This window comes from Rhagoletis pomonella, unplaced genomic scaffold, assembly GCF_013731165.1.
Source record: "Rhagoletis pomonella isolate Grant_MI unplaced genomic scaffold, Rhpom_1.0 Rhpom_scaffold_00007, whole genome shotgun sequence".
Taxonomy (NCBI): domain Eukaryota; kingdom Metazoa; phylum Arthropoda; class Insecta; order Diptera; family Tephritidae; genus Rhagoletis; species Rhagoletis pomonella.
In genome coordinates, this window is record NW_023458561.1 from 67,305,414 (window position 1) to 67,317,257 (window position 11,844).

Here is an 11,844-nt window from a genome sequence, read left to right on the forward strand (position 1 = left end):
TAGTGGCATTAGTCAAAAATTTTCATGGCTGTGGAAAAATTTTTGACATTCGCCATAAATTTTACCTAATTGGATTAGTAAAAAATTAAAATCACAACTCAATTAAATGCTATTGCACTGAAGTAAAATACTGTATTTAAATGAAATTTTTGATCGAAATTTAGGTGCATAAATATTTTGTTGTAAACACACAATCAAAATGTTTGTTTCGTTTAATTAAAACTTTTTTGCGTTAAAACTTCTTCATGGCTGAGAAAAAGCTTTAACAAGTTTTAGCAAACCGAATACCAATTAATTTTAATATTTTTTATTAGTATTTACAATTTTAACACATACTACATGTATGCATTCTGGTAAAAATAGCTATAACAAAAAATCTCCAACCCAATTATACAGTGTAAAAAAAGTATGTAAGAAAATAGATTAATTAACTTGGTAATCGAAATTTAAATAGCTTTTGTGCTAAATGATGTGCGAAAAAAAAGAATTTATTTTGTGGAATTTCAACTTTCAATATCTATAAAGATTTGCGTTTTTGTTAATGGTGCCAGCACCACTGTGCAACATGTATACATGGCTGAGTGGTACACATGTTGCCGCAGCAGCTCATTTGCCTTCGAAACATTTGCTCCACTTTTTTGCTTGGCACCTGCACCTTTAATAAAAATATTATTTTTCTCTATTAGTTTTTAGTTTTATGTACAAAACTCTAGATTATTTAGGAGGATAACAACAAGTAAGTCTGTTGCGAAGAGGGACATTTTAAAGCTTCAACAATCGCATTTCAATATACAAACATAAATGGACGAGTATTTTCTGAAGACTCGTACTCTTACAGTTAAATGCAATAAAAATTGTTTGATTGTACATAGATTTGTTAACAAGCACTTCTCAACTTACTTACTATACAAACATTTAGGGCCTTCTGGGGTCAACATTTTAATTTTAAACATGCCTAGTTTTTTAATGCAAATTATTATTAATTTGTTATCCAATTCTTGTAATTTGGAATGCTTCATTCTTGCAAATCTAATATTATCTACACAGCATTTTAAATACATATACATTTTCTAATTTGGACATTGCATTTTTTTGTAAAACTTTCACATCAAATAAACATACATACATACATGGTTGTATAAATACTTAGTTTGGTACCTTCGCTCTTATAAATATACAAGAACTCTTACGTATATGGAATTTTGTGAAGCAAGAATTTGCCACAATTTCGTGGTTGGGGTCTCACACTGCCTACAGACTACTCCCTAATGCAATTATCTATATTATATATATATATACTAAACATATATTTTATTCACTTCATTTGCATTGCATATTTGTATGTTTCTGTTTTTTTTTTTTTTTAATTCTTTGTAGTTGCATGCTTGCTGTGCAGCTTTCACACCAATGTGCCAGCGAAACCTAAGTACATTACGTTGTTTGTGAAATTTGCATTTGTATAAGTGTACAAAATTTTAATTACATTCTAATTTGACTACTAAATTTGTATTTTGTCTATGCATTACTTAAAAACTAATTCCCTAAATTTCACATGGATATTATCTAGTGAACCAATTTCAGTTAAATATACACTTCCTATGATCCCAAAGAAAAAAAGAGCGTTTCAACTCAATCGCTGAAAATTTCCACAAAAAAAAAAAAACGGAAAATATTACACATAGTAAATTTTAAATCTTGCAAATGGCTGATCTCAAACTTCGGCACCTTCTTTGGCATCAGTGAGTCGAACCTGAGTCGCCTCTGCCGTAACGCCATTGATGGAGACTTGCTGATCTCGCCAAGGTGTGGTGAGAATTTTCAAGCGCTGCAATTAATTCGCATAAATAAACAGACCTTTGTAAATGCAGATAGAAGATTATTTACCTGCCTCAGGCTACCCGGCGTTTTAAGTATCATTATTATCGCCACCGCGGGTATCATTATAACTGAAGAGCCCGCTATACACCAACCCAACGCATTGGCCCAGGCTGGATAGGTGTAATCTTCGTATGTAAGCGGTTCATAGCCGATCAGGCCATAGACTGTGATGAAAAGTAGAAATAGGGGCGCCACAAAGCGCCAGCATATTTGCCAGTACATGCCTGGTGGAAAGCCGATCATGTCCTTTATATCTTCGCAGAAGCGATTTGTGCCTATAAAAAAATGTGTAGAGGTTAAAAATAAAAATCGATTGCAAACTTTGTACTGAAATCCGCATAAACAAGAAGGCGAAATAATATACTATGTAAGGAGGACAACTTTGCGCAGAGTTGTCAACCGCATAGACGTTCCAAGCTTTTTCAAGCGGTTTATAAATTTTTTATAGGCAACCCCAAGGTAATTCCCCTTTCGGGCCAACACTGCTTAAAAGTAAAGGCATCTTCTTTAGTGACCCACCGTAAATCCACGAAACAGCTATCGACTCAAAGAATACAGCTATAAGTATGGAATATCCCGCTGCATAACGATCCAGTAATTGAAAGAAGTAGAACCCGCCGTGTGTACAACTAGCCAAACCCACGACGAAATATAGCGAAAAAAGAAGAGCAACAAAAATTTCGCGATTCTTGCCGATCTTCGGAAATTCATCACTCAGGGCTGTTATGATGGCTTCAGAACCGCCAAACTGCAATCAAAATATATAACTTTAGAAACATACATACGTATGTAACTCGTACAATATGAAATCGTTTACCGAACTATCCAAACCCAGCGTCAGTAGCATCATAAAAAAGATTAGCGCCCAAAAAGTGCTGCCCGGCATTGTGGCAATCGCCGCTGGATAGACGACAAAAACCAGCCCAGGTCCCTCTGTGGCGACATCTTCAATATTCTGCCCCGATGTGTGTGCCATATAGCCCAGCACGGAAAATATCACAAATCCAGCTATAAAACTGGTGGCAGAATTTATGCAGCTGGTGAGTAGTGCATCCCTGTAAGTTTTTAATGAAATGGTATATTATTTTTAATGCTGGTTTATATTGACAAGTTTAGACATTAATTTTATTATTTTTTAATTTAAATTATTTTTTGTAAAATTATAGTTTATTCTTTACTAAAAAGCGTATTAGTGCAAGTTTCAAACTTTGTGCAATATTAAAATAAAAATCAGCAAACTTTCGTAATTGTTTAAAGATTTTTATTATAATTATTATTTCTTAGGAAGACTTAGAAAATACAGTTTTGAAGTAGTTTTGATACAACAAAATACGAGTTTAGAGTAGCTGCGACTTGTTCTTGAGTTTTGGCAATCTTAGTTAATGGTGTCTGTAATTTTCTTCCACACAAAGTATATATATTCGAAGATTTTTTATACGGAGAAAATGAGCAGCACATTCAACGAAAAAAAAATTGCCAGAAATCAACAGTAAATCTTAGCTACTTTAAACTTTCACTTTATTTACTATAAGTGAATGGGCTAAAAACCTGTATATCAAAAATCTTTACGAAAGTTTGTTGAATTTTTTTGATATTGCACAAAAATTAAAACATTGGTTTCATAAGGCTTTTGTTAAAGAATAAAAAATATTTTTATAAAATACAATAGAATAAAAAGTTGTCGATATCTGTCGTGTCGTATAGTTATGATAAGCACTATAGGTCTGTTTATATAAAATCTACTCACTTATAAACATTATTGTGATATTTATTGTAGGACGCATAGGCCAAGAGCACACCAAAACCCGGTCCCAATGAGAAGAACACCTGAGTCGCCGCATCGACCCACACTTCTGCTTTGTAAATGGCACTGAAGTTTGGATTCAAATAATATCGAATACCCATGGCGGAGCCAGGCAGTGTTATGCCACGTATGAAGAGTATCAACAGCACGACATAAGGAAAGAGTGCCGTAAACCACACAACCTTACCCGATGTGCTAATTCCCTTCCACAGTGAAAAATAGCAGATAATATAGACAACCAACAGGCAAAGGGCCATATCCAGTTTGATGGGGCCAAGATCATCTAAGCCTGTGCTTCGGTTTAGTTCCAGTATATAGCGGCTTGAAATGAAAAAAGATCGACAACTTTAAAACATTTGAAATATTAACTCAAAAACATATTAGTATGGAATACATATGTACATACATAGTTTTAAATAGGACTACCAAGAAAATTTTATAATCATCCTTTAAAGATGTTTTTTCCTTACTTGAAGTATTCCGATGCAGCTGAGTGAAATCGCTCTGTGGTCGTTGCAACTTCTAAACTTCGATTTTCGTTGTAGCTGAATGTCGATTCATTTTGAAATGAAAAATTGGTGATGTTCGCAGTAGCGTTTTGTGGTTGAATTGTGGGCTGCATGGGAGGTATTGTATTTTGTTGAGCTTCGAACTGCATAAAACCCAGACATAAGGTGTAATCAAAGTTGTAAAATATGAATTAAAAAACTATCCGTAATTTTTATACCGGTTTGCAGTAGTCGGAGTTCCATGGGTTTGTACACGATGTCCAAGGTAAATCATTTGTAAACGAAGCAAAGAAGAAACGTAAGCTCCAAGCGATAATAACATTGTAGTAGAAATCAACATAGAAAGCAATAAGCACCACAGCATAGCCGATTCCTATAGATATTGATTGATAGAAAATAAAAAAAGTTAGTTGACAATGTGTGATACTTTTTTCGCATTAAAATTAACGTACCTTTAAATAGAGGCACCAAACGCCCCCAACAAGTAATGGCACCTTTACGATTATGTTGGCCTAATGCTAGTTCCATGTAAAATAACGGTATACCACCGACCAGTAACATAATACAATATGGCACGAGAAAAGCGCCTATAAATATATGTAGATAAGTGATAGAACTTACTAAATATTAATTTTCAACAAATTTTCGGTTTTTATTTATCAGCAAGATATCTTCATGGAATTTCAAAAGGACACAATTTCTCATAAAATTAAATTCAACTTAACTGTATTGTCGGTTAGATTTATGTAAAGAGAATTTCGGATTCTCAAGCTACTAGCACTGGTAGACGATCGTGTGTACCTTTACTTACATAAGTATATGTACATTAGGACGGAGTCATTAAATTTCGAAAGAAAGTGTATTATAATTTTTTCTGAACCAAATAAATTTTTTATTTACAAAATTTTGTGTTTTCTTCATATTTAAGAAACTACTTAACATAACCGAGAAAACAGAAAATTATGTATGCCATTTTTTGATACAATGAAAAATGTATTTCGTCCAAAAAAGATACAATATACTGCTTTTTCTATTTAAATTTGGGACGGTCAAACGTCATTTTTAGTATATAGTTTGTTCGCCATTTTTACGTAGAATTTGAATTTCCCATACACTTTCTTACAAAATTTTTCTCCGATTAAATTACTCCGCCCTAATATCTAAATAATACACCTATTTGCATAGCAACGCTATCAAACTTAAAATTGCACCGCAACTTTACTGCAGTTGCGTCAAAGAATGTATAGGGGAGCTCACGTTGAGTAGCATTTTAGGTGTAAAGTAGCTACCAGTTGTTTTGTTGCTCTTCCAACAACAAAATGCGTGCTAGATTGCTATGTAGAAACTTTACACCTAAAATGCTACGGAAAGTGAGTACCGCTTATGTAATATTGAATAGCGTAACAAGTTCCTATTTAAAGCACGAAAAGTTAATGAATGCAAAGGAATGCATTCGATTCATTATTTCAATTCTCCTTTTACAACTTACGTCCAAAGAATTAGGCTTTATTGCTTAACCTAATCTTCTTTTGACTTCATTCACTTAGAAGTGTTTTTATTATTTTTATGCACTTAAATTAAATTCCCATCGGCTCCAATAGCATAATTTTATCCTCATTAAAGTTTACACAATTAGCCGCTTAAGAAATATTTTCATTAACTGCTAATATACAAGGACTTTATGTACTAACATAAATCTCATTACACTGTCCATGCGGCTATTACAGCCATAATTAAAAAGTAAAAAATATGTGTATGTTCAATACATAGTTATTTGCATACCGCACATGATCTTCAAAAGTGACATAACTCAAAATTTGGCGTTTTTGAAATTATGTACTAACCCTGCAGGAAATGTGTCTAGCTATAAGCTAACTTTATGTTGATAAGGAAGGCACTTATTATCTGTATATTTTCTTTGACGAAAGCTAACTATATTTCTATGGCGAAGGCCGCGAAATAGTCACGGGTGGTTACCTCTGCATTTGATGCAACTAACTTGTAACTAACTTCTTTTGGACATAAAATATCAATAGGAAAAACAAAATATTTTTTTATTTATTTTTTATTTACTTTATTTATTTTATAACATTTCACATTTGTTTCTATATTCTGCTGTAGGTGGTCCCATATTAGAACTACGTCAGACATAACTTCAAAATGATAATATGAAATTTCGATCTCCCTTTTATTTGTACTCATTTCGAAATAGTATTTGCGAAGTGCAGGATATTTAAATAGAAACGCGTTTGAAGAAAAAAATCTCGAGCTTTACTCCTGCACTACTTGTCCACTTGTTTCAAGTTAGCTTTTTATAGCTAACCACAAGTTATATATTTTATAGAAATCCCGCAAAAAAGCCAACTACAAGTAGGTTATTTTTTATCAATTGATATTTTTTTTCTGCAGGGAAATATGTACACAGAGCTTTTATTTACCTTTCAGCATAGGCTGGAGCAAATTTTTGTTAAATATAATTTGTTGAAAAAACCTAAGGTGCCCATATGATTAGCATGTGCTAAGAAATAGTTTTTCGCCTTTTCTGTCGGACGTTCAATTTTGAGTTGTATCACTTTTGAAGATTGTGTGCGATTTGTATGTATAAGGCACCTATTATCTCCATGAGCAATACAAAACTTATTAAAAATATTTACAGGCTACCATGCCCAAGGACATGTATAAATTTAAGTACGTAAGAACATATACATATTTATTTAGATAAGCGCGTAATTATGAATGTGTCCATTAGCATCTCTAAGGAGAAACATTTAGTTTTGTGATTGAACGCTATAAATATGTACAATGTGCTCAAATACATGTATAGCTCTTAGAAGGACAAGCACGACAATGAATATAAAAATTAAGCAAAATGAGAGCATATCATCATCTACACTGTTTATTAAATGCTTCACTTGCATTGGCGCATCTGTTATTTGTTCATGATCCGAGCTTATACCCGGACTTGTGGTCATCGGAGAAGCTTCATTTTACACTGTAGGGCATTTTCAGTTTTTTTCTATTTTTGCCAAAAACGTCCGCTGGGTGCACCATGATGCATAAAACATGGAATGGATATGAAGGAAGAGTGCAAACAATGTTTCTTAATTTTGTTTGCCCCTAAGCGCAAAAAAAGATGACCCAGCGGCGGTAAAAATGAATTGCAAATTCCTTGGACCAAAAAATCCTAGAAAGGCCTTTTGATGTTATAATATTTGCATTAAAAATTACTTTTAATTGTTTTAAATGATGCTCTGCAATTACCAACTTCAAATTAAGAAAAACGCTTAAAACCGCCAACCTGGGAAAAGTGAGAAATTACTTTCCTATATATCTACATACAATCCAGACTTTTCGAAAAACTTTGTTTCAGCAATTCCCCAGCCGACTGCCGAACAGTGTAACTTTTGAGAAAAGTGGTAAAAATAAAAAACATACTTTTTTCATTGGTTTTTATGTCGATTTTTATCAAACTACTCCCGAAATGTGCTTTTTTAATTCAGTATTCATTTCAATTCTTCTATTTAATATTATTAGTATTGGCCATGTTGGCTTAATGCCAATATAAGGAAAAACACTCTGTCCGGAAGACTTTTCTTCAGGCATTTTAAGTAATTCGAGGATAGCTCGTTCCTTGTCATTTTATTCGTCAGAAGGATCAACTGCCAATCATAAAGTAGATTGTCTAACTCGCAACCTTAGCCAACAGCCAATTAATAGGCTGAACGCTGGAAAAGTCACACCCCGATTCAGTGCACTTGATAAAATATAAACATTTTATAATTAGTACTTTTTTTATTATGTATCAAGAATTGGATTCTAGCACAGAAATCGAAAGCTCATTTCTTGATAAATTATCAAGATTGATAATGCTATTGACAGGCGTTCACCTACTCAGGCATCTACCTACTCGACTGCGGCATGCCGCGGCCGTCAAAAGCTTTTGTTTTTAAATTCATATTTTTCATATGCGATGAAATCAGTTCCGTTCAAGTCATGTGGAAATTGTAGAGCTTTTTTTTATTTTATAAATATTGACACAGAATTCGATGGGAGCTTTTACTTGATAAAATGAGGTGATTTTCCAGACAATTTTAGTGGCGATTAGTTGAATCAAAAGTTTGGCTGCCCCCCAATTTCAGTGGAAGCTATTAGTTGAAAGGCCGTTCACACCAGGCGATTGTTGCTTTCAAATAAAAATTGCCTGTAAAATCGCCTCATGTAAACACCGTATCAGTCTATCTATAGTTACGTTAGTTTGTTCTGATTCGGGGGGTAAGGTTACTCATACCACACGTATTCCTTGCTTGAAGAAATTCTTTAGTCATAAGAATGTATTGCATATTGGATCGTCTCCAAAGACATCGTCTTCCATTATCCAAATAAAACTATCTCAAATAATAAGTTAGCGAATTTTCTTATTTTTTTGAGTATCCCCATAGTGGGTGTATGAGTGTATAAAGGAGATGCCAATTAGCAAATGTGTAACCGAAAAATATTTATTTATTTATTTAATGAGCGCACGCAAGGTTTTCAGTCCTTCGTCAAAATCAAATACAAATCAACAATCAAATTCGGTGTTCTCACATACTAATGAATGTTTTTAAAAATACCTAAAACAAAAGACACACTTCCCGTAGGTTATGTATTAGTAATTAAATAAAGAAAAGCATAAAATACAACTTTTATAATCACCAACACAGACAAACGAGTAATATAAACGTCATTTCTAGCACTTATAATAAAATAGCTTTTTCAAGAGCAGCATAATATAACCATAGACTGCAAAATAATATTAAAAAACTTTTATTTATTCCATTATAACAACTTCAACTTTTTCAACTTCATACATTTTTCTAGTCAAGCTCAGCTATTATTCACTCCTCCCATATTCCTCTTGATTTTATCTTTAGTGACGCCAGGACAGCCTAATTTCCTTTTTCCGTCCATCAACGCTGTCACAGCCATTACCGCACATTTAACACCCCATAATTTTTTTCTGTCGTCCGACCCCCCCGCTCGCCACATCTCATGCAACGCCTTTGTTTTTTTACCACACTTTCGCTTCAGATCACTTAAAAAAGAACCAATATGATTCTGATGATAGTACAATATAAATCTAATTTTAAAACAAAATATTCACTTTACGTGCATACACACACTTATTATGTAGATACATGCATACATATGTACCTAAATGTATATGTACGTATATATTGAAATCGACATTTTTAGTCCTATTGGCTTTGTTCTTGTGTCGACTCGATAAATGAAGTACACTCTGCTTTGGCTGACAAAGTCATGCTCCTCTTTCGACATCAAACATCAGCAACACTGCTACTCACCCAGTAAACATACCTACATACATCCATATAAAAGCACACATTCCCATTCGATATTTACTGAGGTGATTCTTTATATATATGTACTTTATTGTTGTAGGCCAATGCAAATTCGATGGTTGCAATGCTTAGCATTCGGGTTGTTCGGGTATGAAGTAGCCGTGTCTTTAAGTGGCTGTATATGTGTATACATATGTATGTATGTAAGTAGCTTAATGACGTCACCTAATCAAATTTCCTCTTGAAACAATATTCAATAATTCTATGAGTAGAAATGAGAGTGCTATGGCCACTAACATACATACAAACATACATAAATTTGGGTCTAAGTGATTTGAAGTGTGCATGAATGGCGAAAGTGATATTACATACACATATATTTATTTATGTAAGGGAAGCCTTGTAGGAAAGCAGGCAAAAACAGATATATACATACATATACTAGCAAATACTGGCTGGCTTCGCGGCGCCTGATAAGAACTTTTGCGTTGCAAAGCAAAAAACTGTTCCTGGTCCCTGGAAAAGAGCATCATATCGATGGCTGAGTGGAAGATCGACCTATCTGGGCAGCCAGTTCGAAAACGCCCTATCTTAGCTGCCGATTCAAAAACGCCCTAACTCAGCTTATTTTCAATGTATTTTCGTTTTAGATAGGGCGTTTTTGAACCGAATTCTGAAGTAGGGCGGTTTTGAAAAGTTTTCTGAGATAGGGCGCTTTCGAACTGGCTGCCGAGATAGATCGATCTTCCGCTCAGCCATCGATATATATTAGTTCAGGCAATGAGCTATCTGCGTGGCGAATTTTTAGCGAAATCGATTCCTGGTCCGCCTACTGGAAAACAAATTTCCAGGAAACTGGAAAATATATACGATGTTTGCTATTTTTTTGAATCCTGGTCACATAAACTATCCGTGTGCAAAATTTCATTTTTAAACAGGTGGCAAAAATCTTCAAACATATTTAAGTTCTCTAAACCTCTTTTCCTTTGACACTTGTATTGTAATATTTGATTTAACTTATCGATTTAACTTTCTAACGGGTGGTAACACTTTTTTTAAGGAGCCCATTTTTCGAGCCTATTTTGCAATATTGCATGCCACCGCGCTTTTTAACACACTAACACTCACACTAAAGCAACCTACTATAAGCTAGTTGAACAATCATGTAGAGTCGGACAATTGCCTATTGCCAAGGACACCGTAATATTAAAATAATCGGTTGGCCCCATTAAATAGTAAGCCAAGGATCAACCACCTCAGCCGAGCTGCCGATAGCAACTTTTTTTTAAAAGTGGCTATAATCAGCGGAACCAGAATTCATTATTATTTTTTTTTTTATCATTATCTCTGTTTCGAATATGAGTTTTATTTAGTTGCACATCTAGTGAGTTTAATGGCATTATTTTATAGCGCACCTTCAAATCTTATTAACATTTTTGTGATCAGGCAATACACTATTAATATAAATGCATTTAAAATTAACTTTCATTTCATACATATGTATGTATATGCATTTGTATCGTCTAGCTTAGACCCCCTCGTTTTGATAAAAGTATACAAAATAAACTAAAAATGCTACAATATTTTATTCCTGAACTCAGCTTAATTTGGCTGTATACTTATAAGTGTATATCTAAAACGAGCAATATCATGGAATACACTATATTTTCTCTGATGTTTTTGAAGTATAAATAAAAGGTATTTTGACGTGCAATCTCGGGAGCTGGCCACATATGTACATATAATTGCCATGGGAGAAACTTGAATTGATAAGATTAAAAGATGCCATGCCCTATTTCCCATTAACTCCAACTTTTCTCTGTCAGCATAGTAGTGAGCGCATAGATCAATATCAGTACTCTACCTGAAATACATTCTTCCTAAGATATGATGTATGTATGTAAATTAAACTTTTATGATAGATTTCATACCCATTTTTTCTATAAATCCCGCTTTTCCAAGATTATTGGATTAGTTTCAAATATCCCCATATCAAGTTGCAGTACTCTGCCATAAATACTACCAGAGATTTACATTATGTAATTTTATGTTTGTAAGTAGTATCGCCGCTTCCATACCAAGATGGTACTGTTTTCATATGCGTACATATGTATGTATCTCCATATCAAGATCCCCTACTCTACCACAGATAGTTAGAAGCTGCCACACCCCTTGATATATCGAAATTATTTTTAGCCCATAAAGAGTCCTCAGTGGTCATGAGAGGTCAAGCGGTTTAAAACGCAATTGAGGATATACATACATACTAGAGGTATACGCCGCCGGGCCACGCCGCCGCCGCCGCCGTTTTTTG

General features: G+C 34.0%; 2 protein-coding genes across 8 annotated transcripts in view; one reads left to right on the top strand and one right to left on the bottom strand.

The window, feature by feature from the left end:
- The window catches only part of LOC118743373 (gamma-1-syntrophin-like), a 182,032-nt gene that overhangs the window by 133,630 nt on the left and 36,558 nt on the right, over nucleotides 1–11,844 (top strand). The gene's annotated exons all lie outside the window — the stretch shown is intronic.
- LOC118743375 (sodium-dependent dopamine transporter) overlaps nucleotides 1,586–11,844 on the bottom strand; it is a 26,395-nt gene continuing 16,136 nt past the window's right edge. The window contains exons 3-10 of the mRNA XM_036476005.1: nucleotides 4,644–4,778; nucleotides 4,410–4,564; nucleotides 4,153–4,334; nucleotides 3,626–4,003; nucleotides 2,696–2,933; nucleotides 2,398–2,626; nucleotides 1,885–2,153; nucleotides 1,586–1,825 (exon numbers count right to left, since the gene is read on the bottom strand). Of these exons, the coding sequence (XP_036331898.1) occupies nucleotides 1,712–1,825; nucleotides 1,885–2,153; nucleotides 2,398–2,626; nucleotides 2,696–2,933; nucleotides 3,626–4,003; nucleotides 4,153–4,334; nucleotides 4,410–4,564; nucleotides 4,644–4,778 (1,700 nt within the window). The 3' untranslated portion in view covers nucleotides 1,586–1,711. The remainder of the gene's footprint in view (nucleotides 1,826–1,884; nucleotides 2,154–2,397; nucleotides 2,627–2,695; nucleotides 2,934–3,625; nucleotides 4,004–4,152; nucleotides 4,335–4,409; nucleotides 4,565–4,643; nucleotides 4,779–11,844) is intronic.